Source organism: Stegostoma tigrinum, chromosome 3, assembly GCF_030684315.1.
Source record: "Stegostoma tigrinum isolate sSteTig4 chromosome 3, sSteTig4.hap1, whole genome shotgun sequence".
Taxonomy (NCBI): Eukaryota; Metazoa; Chordata; class Chondrichthyes; order Orectolobiformes; family Stegostomatidae; genus Stegostoma; species Stegostoma tigrinum.
In genome coordinates this window covers 995080-1019630 of record NC_081356.1, presented here as the reverse complement: position 1 = coordinate 1019630, position 24551 = coordinate 995080, and the positions used below count along the sequence as shown (strand labels likewise).

Here is a 24551-nt window from a genome sequence, read left to right as displayed (position 1 = left end):
TCATGTAGTCATGGCCCAGAATGGAAGATCTATACCGATTCGGAAGAATGTTCTCGATCTATGATGTCTCAAAGAAGATTTGATGGAATGGTTAGGATTCTCAGTCCTTTTGTGTGAATGTCACTATAAGTCAGAATGTTACAGAATGCAAATATGGAACTACTGCAAGTTTGTGGCTGTTTGATTTGAATCTAAGTAAGCAGATTACATTGGCTAAATTTTCCCAATTTAATCCATGGAACGAAGCTTTGGCAGGGTGGCTGCGGAAGGCACCACCCAGTGGCTAATGTTGGTAGCTATTTTTAAAAATCATGTTTCTCTGCTGACAGTGATATCGTTATCTATTTGTACCATACACTCATGTGAATAATATGTAACCTTTGTGACCTTCAGCCAGAATCAACATGACTCACATGAGTTAGATTAATTCTAGAGTAGTTTTTGGAAGTGCAGAGTATTTACTTCTCAAGGCACAACAGAATATAGGACAGGACAGCATGTGAACAGGACCTTCGGCCCACTATATCTGTACAAACCATCATGCCATTCTAAACCATTCCCAACTGCCTGTACATAGTCCTTATCCCTCTATTTCCTGCCTGTTCATGTGCCCATCATGATGCCTCTCAAATGTTGCTATCATAATATATGTGATGGTAGAGCATACAACCCATTGGGAGAAAAGGAGGCTGCAATTTGAACCAGCTTTCATATTTACAAATATTTAAATAGATATATTTACATATCTGAGAGTTGAATTTCATAACTTGGCTAATCTCTAGATGAAATGTTTGACATTGGGCTACCAGAAGATTTAATGATCAAGAATAATACCACTAGAATGAATTTAAACAACAAATGCCATATGAAGTAACAAGGAACACTAATGCTGGTTGTTTTGGGAAGCCATGATCAGAAATGAGAAAGACAAAATGATGTAGCGAAGGTGGAAATAAAATATACAATGGGTATATTGTTTTAATTCTCAAAACATGTTGAAGGAACAACTTAATTTTTCCACTAAATTATCCATTCTGTACAAAATATCTTTTACTTTAGAAGTATTCCTCTTTTGTAACTGAACTGCTAAGTAATTATCAGACTTTTTCTATTGTGATACAAATTTTAAATCCTTTAAGTCTTTGTCATTCATAGTGCCCAAGAATAGTCATGTTGAAATAACTTGAGGCTGTATTAGTGACACTTATAGTCCACATCAATGTGTTATTTCATACGTCATGTTATTAACTGGGATGACTTCGTCACTCAGTTATTTAAATATGATATTCATACAGGTTTTATTTAGTTGCTGAATTGATCTTGCCACACATTTAAAGAATTGACTGAGATATTTTTAAGATTGATGTATATGGGCCGCTGGAAGTTTGTGATCAGCCTGGGAAAAATTAAGTATAGAGTACTAGTTTAGCCCTCAAAGCAAGGAGTGAGCAAACTGCAGAATGGAACATTTTACCACTTGTCATGCTTTGACAAATTCAAGGCAATGCAGGTCAGGTATGACATGGGTCAGCTGCAAGGGACAATTCTGTTTCATTGTCCTACTGCATTTAAGCTTCAGAAGAACACCTCCTACTGCTCCAGTGTGGCATTTCAATTTTATGGTGCAGGCTTGTATGTATTGAGAAGCAAATTTAGACTATACAAATTTATTTAACCTGTGATCCATAACAGCTGCCACAGAGAAGAAGAAGGCATTTATTCTGTTTGTCTGGATTAGATTTTAGCTGTAGTGCCAGCATTGAAATGATAGGAATCTGACGTGCATTACCACCCAATCAGATGTTAATGCAGCATGTCTAAAATGTGCACTGACACATACAGGTATATAAAAGGGGGATTTTGAACATGTTTTCTCTTTTAAATTTTGTAGATGGGGTTCATTCAGATTAACGAAGAGTTTATATTTATTGAACCTCTGAATCACACCTTGGCTGTAACAGGATATGCTCATCGTGTTTACAGAAGAAAACGGTCAATGGATGAAAAATCAGCAGAAAAGCAAGCATCACAACCATTGTGTGGAGTTTATACAGGTATTCATTTTTTTTTCAATGGACCCTTGAGTGTTTGTTTGAAAGGTATGAAGCCTATGTTTGAGTGTCATGACAGATTGATTGTAGTAGGTATTAGTGCTTGCTCGACTAAAATATGAGAGAGGAAAATGTCAATCAAATGTGTAATTTAATTCAGTCATCTTAAGGATTCATTTGCTAATATTGCCAACAGAAGCTCTAGGTTAATGAGTACAGTCTTTACATCTGTGCATATATTTTTATTGTTGTTCAGGAGTGATATTCCTATTTTTGTTTAAATATTTGCTTGGACCAAACTTCTCCAGAAATGTATAAACTGTCTCTGTTTCTTTTTAAAAATTTAATCAGTGCTCCTAACAAGTTTCAGTCTAGGATTATAAAATGATCATTCTTTGTGCTTTGGACGGGTATATGAATGGAAAGGGTTTTGAGGATATAAGCCAAATGCTGGAAAATGGGACTAGAGTTTTTTGTTGAAGAAGGGTCCTGATCCGAAATGTCAACTTTCCTACTCCGGTGGAATCAGGCCCTTCAGCCCAACCAGTCCACAGCGACCCTTACGGCATCCCACCCAGACACATTCCCCAAGCCCACTTAATCTATACATCCCTGAACACTAGGGGCAATTTAGCATGGCCAATTACCTGACCTGCATATCTTTGGACGGTGGAAGGAAACCAGGGCACCCAAAGGAAACCCACACAGACACAGGGAGAATGTGCAAACTCCCCCTGGGTTCCTGGTGTGTGAGACAGCTGTGCTAGCGACTGAGCCACCATGCAAATTTAAAGCTTATGGCAAAGGTTTGGTTTGATCTCCAGAATGATAGGTCAATACTGACCCAAATTCCTTGGCTGCTGGCCTACTGTGTTCCCCTAAGTCCACATTGTGTTGTCTCTGCTCCATAATCCATCAGCAGCCAAGGAATTTGGATCAGCATTGACCTATCATTCTGGAGATCAAACCAAACCTTTGCCATAAGCTTTAAATTTGCACGGTGGCTCAGTGGTTAGCACTGCTGTCTCACACACCAGGAACCCGGGGGGAGTTTGCACATTCTCCCTGTTGTCTGTGTGGGTTTCCTTTGGGTGCCCTGGTTTCCTTCCACCGTCCGAGGATGTGCAGGTTAGTTGATTGGCCATGCTAAATTGCCCCTAGTGTTCAGGAATGTATAGATTAAGTGGGCTTGGGGAATGTGTCTGGGTGGGATGCCGTAAGAGTCGCTGTGGACTGGTTGGGCTGAAGGGCCTGATTCCACACTGTAGGGATTCTATGGAAGTCCTCAAGACAGGTCTGCTGCATTTTACTGTATTTTCAGTGAACTGTTCCAGAAGGGCATTTAGCACTTTAACATCCTGGCCCTGACTAAACTAAACCTGGAATCTACTGCAGTAAAACACCAAGCCACTGAGACTCTGTCATGAGAAATTCCTAGCCACCACTTTTTCAGTGAGCCGTAGGGGGATCACCAAGCCCACAAAGCTTTAAGTTTCCATCTCAAGAGACTCAAGAATAATAGTGAATTATTTCAGTCAATAGAGTCATAGAGTCATACAGCATGGAAACAGATCCTTCAGCCCAACCAGTCCATGCTGACCATAATCACAAACTAGTCTCACCTGCCTGCACTTGGCCCATATCCCTCCAAATGTTTCTTATTCACGGACTTATGTAAATGTCTTATAAACATTGTAACTGTACCTTCCCCTGTAAGCTCATTCCGTACACAAACCACTCTTGGCATAAAAAAAATTAACCCACTTTTTTTTTAATCTTTCTTTTCTCACCTTAAACATTTCCCCACAGCCTTGAAATTCCCCACTGTAGGGAAAAGACACCTACCGTACACATTATTTGTACGCCTCATGATTTTATGATCTCTGTATAATCACCTATTAACCTTCTATGTTCCAGTGAATACAGGTCCCAACCTATCCAGCTTCTCCTTATAATTCAAACCCTCCATTCCCAGCAACTTGCTTGTAAATCTTTTCTGAACCCTCTCCCATTTAATATTAATAATATCCTTCCTATAATATGTGCTACCTCGTTTGCAATCCATCTTACGTGTATACTTGCATGGACGCTAATGCAAAATCATTTCTTCTTTTTAATTGATTCATGGGAGGAGGGCATTGCTGACTGGGGTGCATTTATTGTCTATCGCTAATTGCATTTTGTAAGGTGGTGGTGAATTGCCTTCTTGAACTGCTGAAGTCTAAATTAAAATAATACCTCCTGTTGTTTAAGAATTAAAAGAACACTTGTCTTCTTTCTATCCTTGGGAGTCAGAGCCCTTAAAAGGTTAAATCACTTTGCCTCTTTAAAATGCATATATGGTTAGTTGAAACTTAGGAAAAAAGAGAGAACCATTGCACCGTCTCTCCAACCTCTGTAAAATAACCAAGCTAGGCATTTAGCAGAATAAATAGAACAGTAATGGTCAGTGATCACCCTCAAATAGTATTATGGCCTTACTGTGCCATGAAGACCCAGCAATATGCCTCGTGATGTTTTGAAGAAGGACAGCTGGGGAGTGCTTAAAGTAATCAGACAGCTATTTTAGATTTGAACTAATTGGTAAAGGTTATAAACTCTTCCTTTGCTCTGTTCCATGACCAATAATGGAACAGAGACCCAGACTAGGTATATTTCAAACAAACAAAATCAGCATGAGGTTTGGCACCTTGTAATTTGTTCAGCTGATGTAAATTAAGTGATGTCCCCAAAATAAGCAGACTTGTTGCTATTACAGATGAAACCATAGAGTCATAGAGACATGCACCGTGGAAACTGACCCTTCAACCCAACTTGACCATACCATCGAGTTTCCCAAAGTAAACTAGTGCCACTTGCCTGCATTTGGCCCATATTGCTGTAATCCTTTCCTATTCATGAAATAGTCCAAATATCTTCTTTATGTTGTAACCGTCCCTGCATCTACCATTTCCTTGTTTAAATGTCAAAATTAACTCCAGTATATCAAACTGATTTCATTAAAAGTAGTCTGACAAAATAAAGTGGGAAAAGACTTGGAAGAACGTTCAACACCAACACTAGCAGAGATTGGTTCATTGAGTGACTTGCTTTGATGCTATAGCTACAAAGTAGTTAGAGATAGTTAATGCTGTTTTGTTTAACTAACTGACAAATGCTGAAAGGAATTGAGAGTTGAACAGATGTTCAAGGAGATTTTACATTTAGATGTTTTTGGGTTGCTGACACCATGGAAATTTTATCCATTAAAATGACGAAGGAATAATGGAACTTGAAGGCTCGAAATATAAGAGAGGTTGTTCGAGATTTTGACACATGCAGGAAAAATAAAATAAGCTTGGGCTCTATTGAAAATCTTTGAGAATAAATGAGGCTTAGCATGGAACAAGAACCTATGGAATAAAGTCCAGCACCAATATAGTGCCGAGAAAGGACCACAGGTATCCCAGTGCCGCCTTGTGCTCCCAAGAGGAGCTTGAACAGTTCATCCACTTCACCAACACATTCTACCCCAACTTTACATTCACCTGGACCATCCTCAACATATCCCTTACCTTCCTGGACATTTCTGTCTCCATCTCAGGCAACCAGCTAGAAATTGATGTCCATTTCAAGCCCACCGACTCCCATAGCTACCTAAAATACACCTCCTCCCACCCACCCTCCTGCAAAAATTCCATCCCCTATTCCCAACTCCTTCGCCTCCGCCACATCTGCTCCAGGATGAGGCATTCCACTCCCATACATCCCAGATGTCCTTGTTCTTCAAGGACCGCAACTTCCCCCATGCAGTGGTCGAAAACGCCCTTGACCGCGTCTCCCGCATTTCCCGCAACACATCCCTCACACCCTGCCCCCGCAATAACCGCCAAAAGAGAATCCCCCTCGTCCTCACATACCACCCCACCAACCTCTGGATACAACGCATCATCCTCCGACACTTCTGCCATCTGCAATCCGACTCCACCATGAAAGACATTTTGCCATCCCCACCCTTGTCTGCTTTCCAGAGAGTCCACTCTCTCTGTGACTCCCTTGTCCGTTCCACATTCCCCTCCAACCCCACCACACCCGGCACTTTCCCCTGCAATCGCAGGAAGTGCTACACTTGCCCCCACATCTTCTCCCTCACCCCAATCCCAGGCCCCAAGATGACTTCCCACGTCAAGCAGATGTTCACCTGCACATCCACCAATGTGGTATACTGCATCCGCTGTACCCGTTGTGGCTTCCACTACATTGGGGAAACCAAGTGGAGGCTGGGGGGCCACTTTGCAGAACACCTACGCTCGGTTTGCAGTAAACCTCCCAGTCGCGAACCATTTTAACTCCCCCTCCCATTCCTTGGACGACATGTCCATCCTGGTCCTCCTGCAGTGCCATAGTGATGCCACCCGTAGGTTGTAGGAACAGCAAATCATATTCCGCTTGGGAGCCCTGCAGCCCAATGGTATCAATGTGGATTTCACCAGCTTCAAAGTCTCTCCTCACCCCACTGCATCCCAAAACCAGCTCAGCTCGTCCTCACCTCCCTAACCTGTTCTCCCTCTCACCCATCCCCTCCTCCCACCTCAAGCCACACCTCCATTTCCCACCTACTAACCTCATCCCACCCCCTTGACCTGTCCGTCCTCCCCAGACTGACCCATCCCCTCCCTACCTCCCGACCTATACTCCCCTCTCCATTTATCTTCTCCTCTATCCATCTTCGGTACGCCTCCCCCTTTCTCCCTATTTATTTCAGAATCCTCTCCCCGTCCCCCTTTTCTGACGAAGGGTCTAGGCCCAAAACATCAGCTTTTGTGCTCCTGAGATGCTGCGTGGCCTGCTGTGTTCATCCAGCCCCATATTTTATTATCTTGGATTCTCCAGCATCTGCAGTTCCCATTATCTCTGGCCACAGGTATACTTTGTCTGAGTTTTCTTTCCATAGACTGCCATAGAAAGGAAAGTGAGAGGGTAGCCGCTTCACTAACATCTGTCATTTTTATTTGCTCAGTTTATTCAGGATTTTTAAGTAATAAAACTGATGAGAGAGTTTCATTTGTGAGGTTGAAAACATGAATAAAGGAAAAGGGAGTAAGGGACAAACCATTAAAGGGAAAGTTTTGTAATTGTCTTATATTGAATCCAGTGACCTACGAAAGAAGCAAAGGTGAAGTGTAGAAAATCTTCTTTACTCAGCCAGTATTGAAAGTAATGTGTAAGGCTATGGAGCGATGACCCAGAACTTGGGCATCTCTGGCCCCTCAATGCTACCACTTGCCTTTTTATTACTCTTCCAATCACTGCCAATCAGAAGCAAATTTAGGAGAGAAAGGCCCTGTGATTGGAGGACCAGCTGCCCAGCAATTTGGACAACTCCGTAAGTAGAGGTGATTGTTCCCTGGTTGGTTGTCCTATGATTGAATTTTTAGGGGCTTTTGGAGTAGAATTTGCCTCTTGCCGTTGTGTTTTGGTGCAAATGATAAGTCACCTAACTTCAGTGGTGAGCTTGATTTGTTTAGACATTTTTGGGGTCAAGTGCAGAGGCAAGAAGATGTGACATTGCCAGTGTGCCAGTTCTCCAGCTCCATCCTGCTACTTTTCCTCCCGCACCTACTCTGAGCCATTATCGCAGGACAGGATGGGACATCGACCATCAGGTTAGTTTAGACTCCATGTGAAAATATTATTGAAAATGGCAGGAGAGGTTGAGAAAGTGTTCATAGAATCATAGAATCCCTATAGTGTGGAAGCAGACCCCTCTGTCTTTTGAGTAAATACTGACCTTGCAAAGAACATCTCACACAGATCCTGCATTTCCAATGGCTCATCTATGTAACCGACACATCCACTCTGAGCAATTTGGCATGCTCAGTCGAACAAAGTAGCACATTTTTGGGCTGTGGGCAGAAATTGGAGCATCCAGGGGAAGCCCACATAGACACAGAGAGAATGTGCAAGCTCCATAGAGGGCGGTTGCCCAAAGTTGGCATCAAACCCATGACCGTGGCAGTGTGTGGCAGTAGTGCAAACCACTGTTCCACCTTGCCATCCCTGTTAAAAAAAACAGATGAGGGTTTGCAAGTTTTGTAAATGGAGTGGGGTCTGTACTTCTTCCCCTCCACCCACTGCATCCCAAAACCAGTCCAACCTGTCTCTGCTTCCCTAACCTGTTCTTCCTCTCACCCATCCTTTCCTCCCACCCCAAGCCGCACCTCCATCTCCTACCTACTAACCTCATCCCACCTCCTTGACCTTCCCGTCTTCCCTGGACTGACCTATCCCCTCCCTACCTCCCCACCTATACTCTCTCCACCTATCTTCTTTTCTCTCCATCTTCGGTCCGCCTCCCCCTCTCTCCCTATTTATTCCAGAACCCTCACCCCATCCCCCTCTCTGATGAAGGGTCTAGGCCCGAAACGTCAGCTTTTGTGCTCCTGAGATGCTGCTGGGCCTGCTGTGTTCATCCAGCCTCACATTTTATTATCTCTGTACAAGAGGAAGTCTGTTATGATCTGCCTTCAGAAAGCACTGGTTTAACCTCAAATGAAACTTTGTGTTCAGTTTTGGGGTTTTCCCATCAGGAAAGATTTGAAGGGTTTAGAGAGACTCCAGGAATGAGGATGGAGAAGCTGGGGTTCTTTCCTTAGAGAAGAGAAAGTTGGAAAAGAATTTGATTGAGTTATTTAAAATTGTGTAAGGTCTAGCCAGAGTAGATAGGGAGAAACTATTTCCATTAGCAGATGGATGGGGAGCCAGAAGACACCAAGTTAAGATGATGTGCAAAGGAACTAACAGTGACATGAGAAACAAAAGCTTTTTAATGCAATAAGTCATTAGATTCTTGAATACATTGCCTGAGAGTAAGTTGGAAATAAAGTACTCATAGCTTTCTAAAAGGAATTAAGTGCCTGAAAAGAAAAAAATAAAGTTGGAAGGCTTGTGAAAGTTTGGGATAAGGGACGATTAAGTTACACTTGTATAGAGCCAGCATTGGTACAGACTGCTGAATGGCTCAGTCTGTGCTGTGACAGTGGCACTACCACTCCTCAGGAGCAGGAGGAGCAGCCAACATGATCAGCCAGGACATAAGCAGTCCCAGCATCGCCAGAAGCAAGAAGTAAACACAACCAGGACTACAGCGAGCCCTGACAAAAGATCCACAGGTGCCTGACTTCAGGGGAAATCTGAGAATTTGGCTGAGTAAGGATAGGGAATCCTAGCAGTTAGGTGAGGAGGGAGGAGAAGCAGAGGGAGGAGGAGGCCTTGTTTGAGAAGTCAGGTATAGAGCCACAGATGAAAAGGGGTCGACTTATTGGTGCGAGCCTGTAGGCACAGGGGAATCCACAAAGAGATAAGCTTCCCATTCCCACCTTTTATCCAGCTTCTGGGGGAGAAATAATGGACTGGCCATCTTCCTTCATCTTTATATTGTACTAGAATGGCAAAGGTAGAAATACAGCATTGGGGATCTTTAAGTGACAATTTAAAGGCCACAATTAACCTTAGAGCAGGCTGAAGCCAGGCTAATGGGCCCTCACCACAGTATGGGGGATGCAGTTAGTACTGAGCAGGTGACACTGGGCTGGTCACTTCTTTGCTTCTCCCTCTGCCTTCTTCCAATGAGTCAGTTAAGGTTGTTAATTGCAAATGTTCATAACCAGTTCAATTCCTGGTGCTTCACGTGTCTGAGGCTAAGTAAGTGGTCTTTGTAAGTAATTTGTTTAACGTACCAATGGGAGATAGAAAGTGATTAAGTTCTGAATTGGGACATTGACCTGGCATTTTCTGATCTCTTGCTTTATATTTATAACCTTTCACCAACACAATGGATATTAGTTCAAGCTTATTTATATTTTCATTAGTGTTTTTGCTCTATGTGACTCATATGTGCAATGACTCATGTTATGTGGTTCCTTCAATCAATAAAAGGACCTTTGGTTTAATTATTTTTAGTTTCTTTGAAATACTACACCACTATTGTTTTTAAGTTTAGCGTCACAATTTTATAGTGGCCAGAGCTACCTGCTGCGCTGTGATGGCTAGTTATAAGTAAAAAGCTGCAAATTTAATTACTTACAGTGGGCAATGCTCTTTTTATTATTGCTTGACAACAAGTAAACTCACAAACAATTATAAAAGATATGAATGGCAACCTTTGTCATGAACACAACAGCCATGAAGATAAACTGTATCTAAGTGGCTACCAAAAGACTTATATCAATGTATAATGACATCATTTTGGAGAATAATTATAGTAATTATTACCGTATTAAGGTATATTATCATCTAAATTTGATAATAACCTCCTAATTTAAAGAAAAATTACGATATAAGAGGAAGCATTTTAAATAGGGATGGAAAACCCTATCAGTTGAAAGATGTCTAATGCAATTTCAAACCATCCCAGTTCTTCACGATAATCACTTCGTAAATTCCTCTGACATTTCTTGAACTATTTCTTTAGAAAATGGTCATTTGCTTGGCACAAGATGGGGAAAGTTTGGGAAAGACAAGGAGTGTTAACGTCAAAGAATTTATGAATGTTAATAATGTAAATTAGAGAGAGAAACCTGGTAGAATCCATAGAGAAAGCAAAATCTATAAATTGAGAAATAGTGTACGTTCTCCAACTCTCTCAGAACTGTTGCCCTCACAAACATTGATTTCCAGCTTTTTCAATTATACAGCTAAGACTGGGAAAGTGAGGGTGATCAAAGAAGTTTCGCCATGGATTTTAATTATTACGCGGTAAAGCCAAGCCAATAAACATCAAAAGCTTCATTGGCTTAAGCACTTGGAGGTCTAGTTGCTTTATAATGATACACAGTTTGAACTTCTTTAACGTTTCACTGGGAAATTTAACTGCAGAAATTAATCACTTCATGCCTACAGGTGAGCTGGTTGCATTTTCCTTTGAAATAAAGTTTGCTTTAGGAAATGCTTGCTGATGCATGAAAGTACATTTAAACACTGGAGTTGCAATTTACAACCTGGTTGTATTGTTTCTGGCTGGCTAGCTTTGTGACAGAGTTTCCTGAATCTTATTACTCTCCTGTGAGTCACCAGATGTGTAACAAATAAAAGTGTCTGCTGTAGATTTGATTCAATCTGCTGTGATAACATCTCATTTTGGATTAATTAAGGAACGAAACGTAGGAAATAGGAGAAAGAGTAGGCTATTTGGCCCATCTAGCCTGCTGTACCATATCATGTCTGATCTTCTGGACTAATACCATTTTCCCCACACTGCTCCTATGTCTATTGATATCTCCTGCATTACCCTCATATCCCTTGCTAACTTTAATATCTAGAAATCTATCTATCTCTGTCTTGAATAGATTAAATAACTGAGCCTCTCCAGCCTTCTTGGGTAGAGAATCTGAAAGCTTTATTGTCCTCTGTGAAGAAATTCCTCTTCATTTCAGCCCAAAATAGCCCCACTCTTTGTGAGACTTTATCCCCTGGTTTTTGCATGGTTTAAACTTCAGCAGCATCCATCTTGCACTGATCCTATTAAGCCCTGTAAGAAAACAAAGTGTGGAGCTGGATGAACACAGCAGGCCAAGCAGCATCTCAGGAGCACAAAAGCTGACGTTTCGGGCCTAGACCCTTCATCAGAGCCTCTGATGAAGGGTCTAGGCCAGAAACGTCAGCTTTTGTGCTCCTGAGATGCTGCTTGGCCTGCTGTGTTCATCCAGTTTCACACTTTGTTATCTTGGATTCTACAGCATCTGCAGTTCCCATTATCACAAGCCCTGTAAGAACCTTGTTTGTATTAGTGAATGCACTTTTCATTCTTTTAAATTCTAGGGAATGTAGACCCAGTTTCCTCAGTTTTTTTTTCATAGAATGATCTTGTCATTCCAGAAATCTTGTGTGTGTTGCACATCCTCTGTGACAAACGTATCCTTCCTTTAGTAAGGAGACCAAAACTGTACAATGTGCTGCAGGTATGGTCTTAACAAAGGCTTATACAGTTGAAGCAAGAGATTTTTACTCCTGCAGTCAGATTCTCTCACAATAAAGGCCAGCATGCTTGCTAGCTCTCATGTTAGTTTTCAACAATGAGCAATGACCCAGGTCTGTTTATGTATCAACATTTTCAAGGTGGGAAAATGTGATGGATACTAAAACAACTACTGCATTCATCCTTCAAACTGTGATAGAAAAGCCTCAATTGGTTTCTCAGCAAAGGCTTCTGGTGTCTAACAGCCTGACTTAAAAATGCCAAAATGTAGAACATGTTGCTGGCCTTTCTTCAAGGTCCTAATTTATTGTGTTGTCTTATGTTAGCATCAGTCATGTCTCATTTGTTACGTTCTCACCTCTGAGTTAGGAGTTTGTGTCTGCTAGTTTCGCTCTAGAAACTGTGTGTAGTGTCTTAGCTGAAACTCTAGTGCATTACTGAGAGGGCACTCCTGCAGAATGAGATGTTAAAATGAAGCTGCATCTTTTTCCTCAGGTAGACATAAAAGATCCTGTTATGCTATTTCAATAAAGAGAAGAAGAGTTTGTCTTTTACTCAGACAGATATTTATCATTAGTATCATCAAGTTGTTACGTTTGTGGGAACCACAGTGTGCAAATTGACTGCAGTTTTTCTGACATTACAACAGTGACCATGCTTGAAAAACCTTTTCACCATAAACCACTTAGGGCATCCCGAGATCATGAAAGGCTCTATATCAATGCAATTTGTTTTTTTTTCATTTAGCAAACATATTTGTTTTTACACTGGCAACTTTGTTTCCATTGGGGAAGTTGGAAAAAAACTCATTGATATTTATTTCTGCAAAGGCGGCAAAATAACAGCCTACAAACTAATATGTGTTAAATGTCAGCGTCCATTTGTTGTCAACTTGGCTTATGTTGCAGTGCTCTTTTAGCTGACACTGCTGATTGAAAATTCTGCATAGAGGCCAATGTGCTGCAGCCTCTTGCAATATGTTGACATTCTAGTGTTGATCATTGCTTTAATTGTTCCTAAGTCAGTATGGGAAAACGATGTTTGTGGTCTTGATATTTTGTCAACAGTTTTTAAATTTTGTTTTACAGATAAAAGAAAATCCAAAAATAGAAAACATATGGAGAGAGGAAGAGGCAGGAGATATGCATATAAATTATTGCATGACTATAATGTGGAGACTTTAGTTGTTGCTGATACAACAATGGTCAACTATCATGGAGCTGATGCTGTCAGAAGGTTCATATTAACGGTCATGAATATGGTGAGAATGAGTTGCGGCTATATTAAACATTGTTGAAAAATTACTAACTTAGTGACAATATGATACAATCCTGCTGTGGCCCAGATTTCCTCCCCTCCTCAAAACCCCACCTTCTCATGACCTAAAACAAAAACAGAAATTTCTGGATGAACTCAGCAGGTCTGGCAGCATCAGTGGAGAGAGAAAACAGAGTCAATGTTTCATGTCCACTAACCCTTCTGCAGATTCTGCCAGATCTGCTGAATTTCTCCAGCAATTTCTGTTTTTATTTCAGATCTTCAGCATCCACAGTTCTTTGTTTTATTTTCATGGACCTTGTTTGCATTTGGCAACTCTGACCACTTCAGAGACTGTGTCTGAAGGATTTCAGTGGGGTGGTGGTCATCCTTTCTGAGCTTCCTTCATCTCCAACTTAGCATAGTTGCTATGGGCTGGCACTTGTTGCAATGACTGCCTGTCAGCAACTAGAATTCCCAGCTGGAATTGGGCCTTGCATGTCACTGAGAACACAAAGGTTGAAAAAGTATGGCATTGTTTCTTAATCCTTTTACGAAGAGGCCTTATGGCTCACATGTCATATCTTGCAGGGGTAGTGTCATGCTCCAGAATGACATGCACTTCTGCATTTTGTTACCTTTCAAAAACAGAATCACAGATGTCTGTCAGAACCATCAGTAGTTGATGGAGAAAAATAATCTCATGTTGGCAGTAATCCTTCATCAGGAACAACTTAAATGATTTGTGTTGCTGAGGGAGCTAACCATACCTGACCTATTCTGTATTGTTTCTACCATTTACAAGTCCCAAGTTTGGAATGTGATGAAATATTCTCCATTTCTTTAGATGACTACAGTTCAAAGGAAATCTATACAGTCCAGGATGTACAGTCCTCTTGATTGACATCTGATCCACCACCTTACACATTCATTCCTGCCAGCCCTGATGCAATGCGGCTGCAGTGAGTACTGTCTAGAAGGTGCACAGAGCAAAACACTTAGGCTTCTTTGACAGCACCTTCCAAGCCCAGGATCTCTACCACTTAGAAGGTCAAAAACAGGAGGCACAGGTTTCCCTCCAAGTGACACACTGTCCTGACCTGGAAATATGTTACCAACCCTTCATTGCCACTGGGACAAATTCATAAGCTCCCTTTCTAACATTAACTGTGCCATAAAGACAGACTGTTTGGGAAGACAATTGATTGCGACTTTCTCAAGGAACATTATATATTGGCAGTTACTGCTGGCTTTGCCAGTGACACAGCCTCCAAAAAGCGAATAAGATGTTAAAGAAAAGCACAGGATAGTCCCAGACCATGTTGGCTAGAAAAATAGGTTACATTAAAAAAGACCCAGACCAGGGACTGTACATGGGTTAGGTGTGAAAGCTAAATGCCCACATAATTTTAAAACATTGACATCAAAAGTCCCTTAAGCAATATCCAGCTACTGGGACATTTTCATCAACATTTTTTTGTCAGTTTCCAGTTGTAATATGCGTTTCAGCTGTCAGAGAGATTAATGCCCCTGGATATTGATGCATCTGCTTCAAGCATTTTTTTTTGCTATGAACTGTTTTTTTCTAGGTCTTCAATCTGTTCCAACACAAAAGTCTTGGCATTCAGATGAACCTACGAGTGACAAAACTTGTTTTACTTCATGAAACACCGGTAAGAAGAATATCAGTTCATTGTGGAGTGTAAGAAATGACGTGTTGTTCTGTGTAAGATTATACTATACAGGGGCTTGAAATGTCTGCTGTAAAGTATTTAGTGCTTTGCAGCTGACCCATAATTTAAACCTACTAATAGTTTTGACTGTGTCTCCTGCACTGCTCGTCAATGCATGTCTGCTCATGCAGTATATTCTCCAAGATGTTAACACTAAAGTTAGAAGCGATGGACATATGACTGTTATTTACACACACCTTACTTAGTACATATAGGTTAACTTCATTGATGATCTGTGATGTTGTTAATGTTGTTTAATTTGGTGTAATATCTGTTAAATGATGAGATCATTAGGTTGCCTATCAATGTGTCTGAAGGAAGTGTGGTTTGGTGTGGGTTCCAGTTAAATGAGCAAAAATTCTAAGTATATCAGTAAGATGACTGCAAACGGCTGACACTCAGTGGGTACGTGGGGGAGTTTGCAGCAATTGTTCCTCTAATTTCCCTGTGTTTTGCACACCTGATTTGTTGCATTGTATATCACTTTTCAGTTTAGAGTCCACTTCACACATTTTTCATTCATTGAGGGATGTGGGTGTCACTGTCTGGGCCAACATTTATTGCTCATCTCTGTTTCCCTTTGAGGTGGTGGTGGTGAGCTGCCTTCTTGAACCACTGCAGTCTGTTAGGTGTTGGTGCACTATAATGTTGTTCGTGAGGGAGTTTCAAGACTTTGATACATTTCCAAGTCAGGATGCTGAGTGGTTTAGAGGGAAATTTGTAGATGGTGGTGTTCCTATGTATCTGCTGTCCTTGTCCTTCTAGGTGGAAGTGGTTATGGGTTTGGAAAGTACTGCCTGAGGATCTGTGGTGAATTTTTGCAGTGCATCTTGTAGATAGTACACACTGCTGCTACTGAACTACTGATGGTAGGGGGAGTAGATGGTTGTGGATGTAATCAAGCAAATATATTCCTTTTCATCTTGTGTGGCGAGCAAAGTTATTTCCACTAACCTGAAAATACCGTGATGTAGTGGTACCCGTGTTGGACTGGGGTAGACAAGGTCAGAAGTCACACAAGACCAGGTTATAGTTCAATAGGTTTATAAGGAGCAGCACTAAGAAAGTTTGTGATTTCAAATAAACTTGTTGGACTATAGTTTGGTATTGCGTGACTTCTTACCCTGAAAATGCTAGTCAGTATGCTTGTACAATTCAGGCTTTGCCGCAAGATAGATTTACACTAATAGCTACTGCCAGTAAATATACTTACATCGATGGTGAATATCAAAAACTATTTTTTACACCAGTGGGCTTTTTACGCCAATCAGAAATGGCTATCATAATTCTTTTAATATAAACCGTTTTTAGTTATGAAAGTATTTCAATTATTTGGTTTGATGATGCTGTAGCTTTAAAGAGGTCATTTTGTCCTGGTTTCTTTTAAGAGAAAGATTGACCGAGAGGCATCGAGCCAACTAGTTAAAACAACTGTTCAGGCTGCTTTGTCCTGGATGGTGTCAAGCTTCTAGTGTGTTATTGGAGCTGCACTCATTCAGGCAAGTGGTGAATACCCACTGTACCCCTGACTTGTTCCTTGTAGGTGGTGGACAGGCTTTGGTGGATCAAAAGGTATGTTACTGGCTGTAGAATTCCTAACCTCTGACTTGTTCTTGTGGTGATAATATTCAGATGGCTAGCCCAGTTGAGTTTCTGGTCAACTGTAATCCCCGGGATGGGACAGTGGGTGATTCAGTGATCATAACATCATTGAATATCAAGGGGCGTTGATTGGATGGTCTCTTGTTCGAAATGGTCATTGCCTGGCACTTGTGCATTGGGAGTGTTTCCTGCCACTTTTAGCCCAAGCCTGGATATAATCCATGTCTTGCTGCATTTGGCATACATTTCTTCAGTTTGCGAGAAGTTGCAAATGGAGCTGAACATTTTATAGGCATCAATGAATATCCCCACCCCTGACTTTATGATGTCAGGGAGGTTTTTTTTTCTATTCACTTTTTGTAGAATGTGTGCATAGCTGGCTGGCCAGCATTTCTTGCCTATCCCTAGTTGCCCTTGGGAAAGTGGTGGTGAGCTGCCTTCTTGAACCACTGCAGTCCTCCTGCTGTAGGTTGACCCACAATGCTATTAGGGAGGGAATTCCAGGTTATTGACCCAACGACAGTGAAGGAGCAGCGATATATTTCCAAGTCAGGACGCTGAGTGACTTGGAGGGGAACTTGGAGGTGGTGCTGTTCCCATATGTCTGCTGCCCTTGCCCTTCTAGATGGAAGTGGTCATGGAATACACACTGCTGCTACTGAGCATCGGTGTTGGAGGGAGTGAATACTTGTGGATGTGGTGCCAATCAAATGGGCTGCTTTGTCCTGGATGGTGTAAAGCTTCTTGAGTGTTGTTGGGGCTGCTCCCATCCAGGCAAGTGGGGTGTAGATGATGTAGATGATGGACAGGCTTTGATGAGTCAAAAGGTGAGTTACCCACCTTTGTATTCCCAGCTTCTGGCCTGCTCTTGTAGCCACTGTGTTAATGTGGTGAGTCCAGTTGAGTTTTTGGTCAATGGTAACCTTGAGGATGTTGATTGTCGGGGATTGATAGTGGTTAGATTGTCTCTTGTTGGTGATGGTCATTACCTGGCCGTTCTGTGGTGCGAATGTCACTTGCCACTTGTCAGCCCAAGCCTGGGTATTGTCCAGAACTTATTGCATATGAACACGGACTGCTTCAGTATCTGAGGAGTTGTAAATGGTGCTGAACATTGTGTGATAATCAGTGAACATCCCCACTTCTGATCTTATAATGGAGGGATGGTCATTGATGAAGTAGCTGAAGACGGTTGGGCCTAGGATACTACCCTGAGGAACTCCTGCAGAAGTGCCCTGGAACGGAGGTGATTGACCTCCCGCAGCAACAACCATCTTCCTGTGAGTCAGGTGTGATGCCAATCATCTGAGCTTCTGCCCCCATTTCCCATTGATTCCAGCTTTGCCAGGGGTCCTTGATGCCACACTCGGTCGAATGCAGCCTTGATATCCACGGCTGTCACTCTCACTTCACCTTGATGAAGATGGTTGGGCCTAGGACACTGTCCTGAGCAACTCCTGCAGAGATGTCCTGGAGCTGAGAGGACTGACATCGAACAACCATACCATGATCATTTGTGCGAGGTATGACTCCAACCAGTGGAGAGTTTGCCCTGATTCCAGTTTTGGGAAGGGTCCTCGATGCTGCACTCTGTCAATTACAACCTTGGTGTCAAGGGCAGTCACTCTCACCTCAACAAAATAAAATAAAGTAAACAAACAACTGTGAATGGTAGAGATCTGAAACAAGAACAGAAACTGCTGGCAAAACTCAGCAGGTCTGGTAAAACCTGTGGAGAGAAATGTTTCAAGCCTGGAGATTCGGACGGGGTATTGAGTACAAGAGTTGGCAGGTCATATTATAGTTGTATAAGACTTTGGTTTGGCCACATTTAGAGTACTATGTACAGTTCTGGTCGCCACATTATCAAAAGGATGTGGACGCTTTGGAGAGGGTGCAGAGGAGGTTCACCAGGATGTTGCCTGCATGAAGGGCACTAGCTATGAAGAGAGGTTGAATAGATTAGGATTATTTTCATTAGAAAGATGGAGATTGAGGGTGGACCTGATTGAGGTCTACAAAATCATGAGGGGTATAGACAAGGTGGATAGCAAGCAGCTCTTTCCCAGAGTGGGGGATTTAATTACTAGGCGTCATGAGTTCAAAGTGAGAGGAGGAAAGTTTAAGGGAGATATGTGTGGAATGTTCTTTATGCAGATGGTGGTGGGTGCCTGGAACACGTTGCCAGTGGAGGTGGTAGACGCAGACACGATAGCGTCTTTTAAGATGTATCTGGACAGGTACTGGATGGGCAGGGAGCAAAGGGATACAGACCCTTAGAAAATAGATGACAGGTTAGACAGAGGATCTCGATCAGCGCAGGCTTGGAGGGCTAAAGGGCCTGTTTCTGTTCTGTAATTTTCTTTGTTCTTTGCTCTATTCCTCAATAGCTCAACTCTGAAATTCAGCTCTTTTATCCATTTTCTGCATCAAGGCTGTAATAAGGTGAGGGGCAGAGTGGTTTCACTGAGCAGGCTGTGGCTGAGCATGTGCTCCTTGATATCACTGTTGATGACAATTTCCATCATTTTCTTAATGATCAAGAGTAGCGTGATGGGGTGATAATATCCAGGTGGGAGTTTTCTGGGGATTTGTGTATGGCACAAACCTGGGCCATTTTCATGCGGTTGGGTAGATGCCAATGTTGTAGCTGTACACTGTAGAGGGACAGGTACTGGTACGCAATCTATTGTCTCCTGCACTGGATGATCCAGACTGCTGTATGGTTGCATAACTTGGATGGCTAAATGGCAATTTGCTAGCATGCATTTAGGTGAGGATTTGACATCTTAATAACTGGATGTCTCAGTTTGAGAAATAGTAGGAGCTGCCGATGCTGGAGAATCTGAGATAACAAGGTGTAGAGCTGGATGAACACAACAGGACTAGCAGCATCAGAGGAGCAGGAAAGCTGATGTTTCGGGTCTAGAACCTTCTTCAGAAATGGGGGAGGGGAAGGGGATTCTGAAATAAATAGGGAGAAAGGGGGAGGCGAATAGAAGATGGATGAAGGAGAAGATAGGCCGAGAGGAGACAGAGAGGTCAAGGAGGTGGGGTTGAAGCCAGTAAAGGTGATTTATGGAGGGGATAGGTCAGTCCAGGGAGGACAGACGGGTCAAAGATGCAGGATGAGGCTAGTAGGGAGGACATAGAGGTGGGGCTTGAGGTGGAAGGAGTGGATAGGTGGGAGACAGGTTAGGGCGGTGGGTATGAGCTGGGCTGGTTTTGGGATGCGGTCAGGGGAGGTGAGATTTTGAAACTTATGAAGTCCACATTGATACCATTGGGCTGCAGGGTTCCCAAGAGAAATATGAGATACTGTCCCTGCAACATTTGGATGGCATCGTTGTGGCACTGCAGGTGGCCCAGGATGGGCATGTTGTTCAAGGAGTGGGAGGGGGAGTTGAAGTGTTTCAGTTTGAACCTGTTTTGCATATTTAAACTGTGGCCTTAGTGTAAAGGCATTCCTCATGAATCTGCAGGGCATAACTCTTTCCTCCTAGCCCATATTGTCAGGGCCACAAATCAAATCTCCAATCAGCTTTAGATGTAGTGAACTTGTAATTGCAACATTTTATTTTCAAGAATGAGTGATGTAGGCAAAAGATTACCACATTAAATTCAGTGGCTGCCTGGTGAAGAACTCTGGAATGTCATGCCTGTAAACAGTCAAAATAACTTCAAACGGAAAGACCAGTAAGGTAGAGACAACAAGAGGCTTACTATCCAAAACCTCATTGGAAGAAAGCCACCACTTGCAAACATGCTTGTGTTTTACCTTCGCTGTGAGATACAAAACATGGGGTCAAAAACGAGTTGAACAATTGTCTGTGTGTTAACGGTTCTACATTCTAGTGTGTGCACGTGTGTGCTGGGAAGGTCACAGTTCCAAAAACAACAATTTAACATCCCTGTAACACCGGTAAAGAAAGAGAAAAGAAACTCTATCACTGTTAGTAGTGTTCAGTAACTGAGACACAAGATTTTCAATTAACCTGCAAATTTAGGAATCTTGAAATCAACTGTACAACTTCCAACCTGAGTGGTACCAGTAACAACTACTGTAACAGTTGCAACCTTCTACTATCTAATGCAGGGTTACAGAGATGGTTCTGGGTGGGATGCACTTCGGAGGGTTGGTAAGAACTCGATGAGCCAGTTGGCCTGCTTCCACAGTATGGGAATTCTATGATTCCAAGATTCTATGATTCTGTGATTTACTCTTCTTGAATTGCTCAGAGACTGATCCATTTTATTGTAACTTTTACCTTTTTTTTGGACAACCTTCCTATTTCTAATCTGTGTTTTTGAGCATGCATTATTAATTCTTCTGGTGTTTAGTAACCAATAAGCTCAATCTTCCACCAAATTCAAGTTCAACTGGCTCCTTTTGAAATGAAGCCATTTTGTTTTGGAGGAAGCTATCCAAAAAGGAGGTGACTTTTTTTCAATTAGCTGTTTTTTTAGCTAACCCAGGGAGTGGATAACTAAAGAAAGGGAGCCAGTTTAGAGCTCTTCACCCAGGACCTTAATGATTTGGGGTACCCCAACTGGAACCACACACAGTGTGGAACCCCGCCCAATACCTGGTTGTACCACAAGGTTACACTATCATCCTGCCACTACATGAGCACTGACCCACCCCTCCCATGCCCAATTTTGGGAGCTTGCTCCCTTTGGATTCAAATCTACATTTCCTCACTCACACTGTTTGCAGTTATTCTCACTTCCATTTCTGTTTGGGTTCGGTTGTCAGCAGAATGGAGGAGGAGCAGAATAAATTGTGGTTATAACTTTATTAACTCTGATTCTTGTGCAGACTTTCATGTAAAACAATTGATCACACAATGTTGATGCGGGTATTTATGAGTACCATTTTTCTCAGTGCCATCAATGTCAAGTTAATGCATAAAAGAGACAAAAAAGTTCAGTCTTCTTGCACTCAATAATCTCCAGTGAAAAGCAGATTTATCTGTGATTTCAGAGAGAGTAGGAATTGCAGATGCTGCAGAATCAGAGACAACAAGGTGTAGAGCTGGATGAACACAGCAGGCCAAGCAGCATCAGAGGAGCAGGAAGGCTGACGTTTCGGGGCTAGACCCTTTCTGAAGAAGAGTCTAGGCCTGAAACATCAGTTTTCCTGCTCCTACGATGCTGCCTGGCCTGCTGTGTTCACCCAGCTCTACACCTTGTCATCTCTTTGTCTGAGATTTGCTGTGTTTCAGCTATTTCAATGGGCTAAAATTTTAAATGCAGATGCACTGACACTGCAGCCCCTATACTTCTTCCACTGTTTGTTTTGACCTATGTGCAGTCGGGGTACCTGGCACTTTAATAATGATATTGCCGACCCATCAGTTAATTTTTTTGATCACTGAACAATACAGGAATTGCTAGAACCTGTATTGTCCAATCCTGGCTTTAGGTTAGCCAGTCACATCATATGACATCAGGATAATGTGCCAAATTATCATGTTTGAAGCACACATAGAATAAGCACATAGGTGTATCCATAATCCCTAGCCATGCAGATAATAGCTAGCAGTATCACTTAGCCTTCAGAAAGCCAGCTAGAACAGGACAGTAGTAGAAGGTGTGGGACACATATGAATCTCATGCTCCAGAAGTTAACTTTGCCAAATGTGGACTCGCAGGTTTATAGTGTATACCCTACACCAGTTGCATTTTACATGCGTCATTATATGGTCCCCTAAACCTGACCTATATTGATTCATATTAGGATATGAGGGCAGCAATTTTCAGTGTGCAATTAGCTTCCCCTTCATTGGGCAGTTGAGAAGTTGTGAATAGTTGAGTTTTCATCCAGTTGGCTGGGAAAAGGAGAGTCTCTTTTTCAATACCAACTGATGTACTCATGGAAAAATAAACAGCAGTAAGTGAATCCAAGCATGCCGGGAGTACATAGTTCAACATTTTGCCCTGCATCTAATAGAGCTAAAATTTCCTTTTTGCCTCTAAGTATAGTAGATTGTACTTGGAATGGTTTAGAATTTCCTTAACAACATTTAAGCGTCAAAGTGCAAGTATTTATTATGTTTAGAAGTAGCCACTTAAAAAAAATCTGTTGTATATCCAAGCTATTGCTGAACATGATGGCTCAGAGGTTAGCACTGCTGCCTGACTGTGCCAGGACCCTGAGTTTGATTCCACCCTCTGGCAACTGTGTTTGTGGAGTTTCCACATTCTCCACGTATCTGTATGGGTTCCCTCTGAGTGTTCCAGTTTTCTCCCACAGTCCAAAGATGTGCCAGTTAGGTGGACTGGCCATGCTAAATTGTCCACCGTGCCCAGGGATATGATGGGAAATGCAGGGTTACAGAGATAGAGGAGGAGGGGTGGGTTGGGTTTGGGTGTGGTGGTCTTTAGAGAGTTGGTGCGGCCTTGATTGGGTGAATAGCCTGCTCCAACCCAGTAGAAATTCCATGAAATTCATAACTCTGCATATTCCCCAAGGAATATTTGATTCTTGGAACACGATTTCATGTTGATGCTCACTCAGTGCTTGTTGCAGCAAATTCTTTACAATGTTTTTTTCCTGCAGCAGAATGAGTGAAGTTCCCCAGTAGGAGGTACAAACTACCTTTAAAAGGTTTTAGAAACCCTCAGTACTGGGACCACAACTGTTCACAATATATATAAATGATTTACAGGAAGGGAGTAAATGTACTGTGGCCAAATTTACAAAATAGGTACAAGGGCTAGTTGCAAGAGAGATACAAACTGTTTACAGAAAGATAAAGATATAACACTGTGTGGAGCTGGAGGAACACAGCAGGGGAGCAGGAAAGCCAACGTTTTAGATCGGGACCCTTCTGCAGAAATGAAGAGGGGAAAGGGAGCTCTGAAATAAATAGAGAGGAGGGGTGGGGCTGGGGAAGGTAGGTGGGTTGGTGATAGGTGAGTGCAGGTAGACAGTGGTGGGGATTAGTCAGTGAGGTGGGAGGGACGGATAGGTGCGAGGGAAGATGGACAGATATAGATAGGTTAGATCTGTGGGCAAAAGGCTGTCATTACGGAGTATAATGTGGGAAAATGTGAAATAGTTCATTTTGAAAAGAACAAAATAACTGCAGAAAGCTGAAAGCTAAAGGGACTTGGAGGCATTTCTGCACAAAACTGTGAGGTCAGTGAGGGGTAGAATGGGGTCACTGGTGCCATGATGGGTGTAACTGCCTGGGAGGTGCAGAATGGGGCATGATGATATGGCATGGTAGGGATAGAATCAGGATGGGGATGATGTGAAGGGAATGAAATATGCATCTCATGAGGACTACAACATGGAAGGATTGAATGTTTTGGGGTATGGATTTTTAAAAAAATCATTGCCATAGGTACAGACTTCATTGCAAATGTTTTGCAGGTCTCTGGTTGTAAAAATATTTATCAGTGGAATGCCCATGAAAGGGTGAAATAGAGGCAGTCTGATTCAAACATTTTAGGTGTATCTTATCTTAATCGAAATTGATTTATTGCAGCACTAAACATAATGGGCATCCTTATTCATTAAGTACTGAAGATCTCATTTAAGACATGCAATTAGAATTAATCATTTTAATTATCTTGTAGGAAGACCTTTTTATAGGCCACCATGGGGAAAAGATGCTGGAAAGTTTTTGCAAATGGCAACATGAAGAATTTGGAAGGAAGAATTATTTCGATAGTGATATGTCTCCCAGTTGGAGGGAAGATTTACCAGCTGTTGATGCAGCCATCCTGATAACGAGGTGAGAATAGCAAATTAGTTACCAGCTACTTTTGTTTTAACTTGGTGCCTTGTGTAACTTTTGAATAGATCTTAAAATAGTTCACAAAGAAGTGAAAGCCTAATTGTAGCAAAATTTAAATGCAATGCCTTTCTAGTAGTCAGATGTGGCTAGGGCCAACACAGGAGTGTAAGCAAACTTAATTAGAATTAAGCCATGTAAGAAGACG

At 42.1% G+C, this 24551-nt stretch overlaps 1 protein-coding gene across 1 annotated transcript in view; it reads left to right on the top strand.

The window, feature by feature from the left end:
- Positions 1 to 24551, top strand: part of LOC125450680 (A disintegrin and metalloproteinase with thrombospondin motifs 19-like) — a 456336-nt gene that overhangs the window by 8629 nt on the left and 423156 nt on the right. Inside the window, exons 3-6 of the mRNA XM_048526734.2 lie at positions 1892 to 2054; positions 13095 to 13267; positions 14853 to 14936; positions 24186 to 24343. Of these exons, the coding sequence (XP_048382691.2) occupies positions 1892 to 2054; positions 13095 to 13267; positions 14853 to 14936; positions 24186 to 24343 (578 nt within the window). The remainder of the gene's footprint in view (positions 1 to 1891; positions 2055 to 13094; positions 13268 to 14852; positions 14937 to 24185; positions 24344 to 24551) is intronic.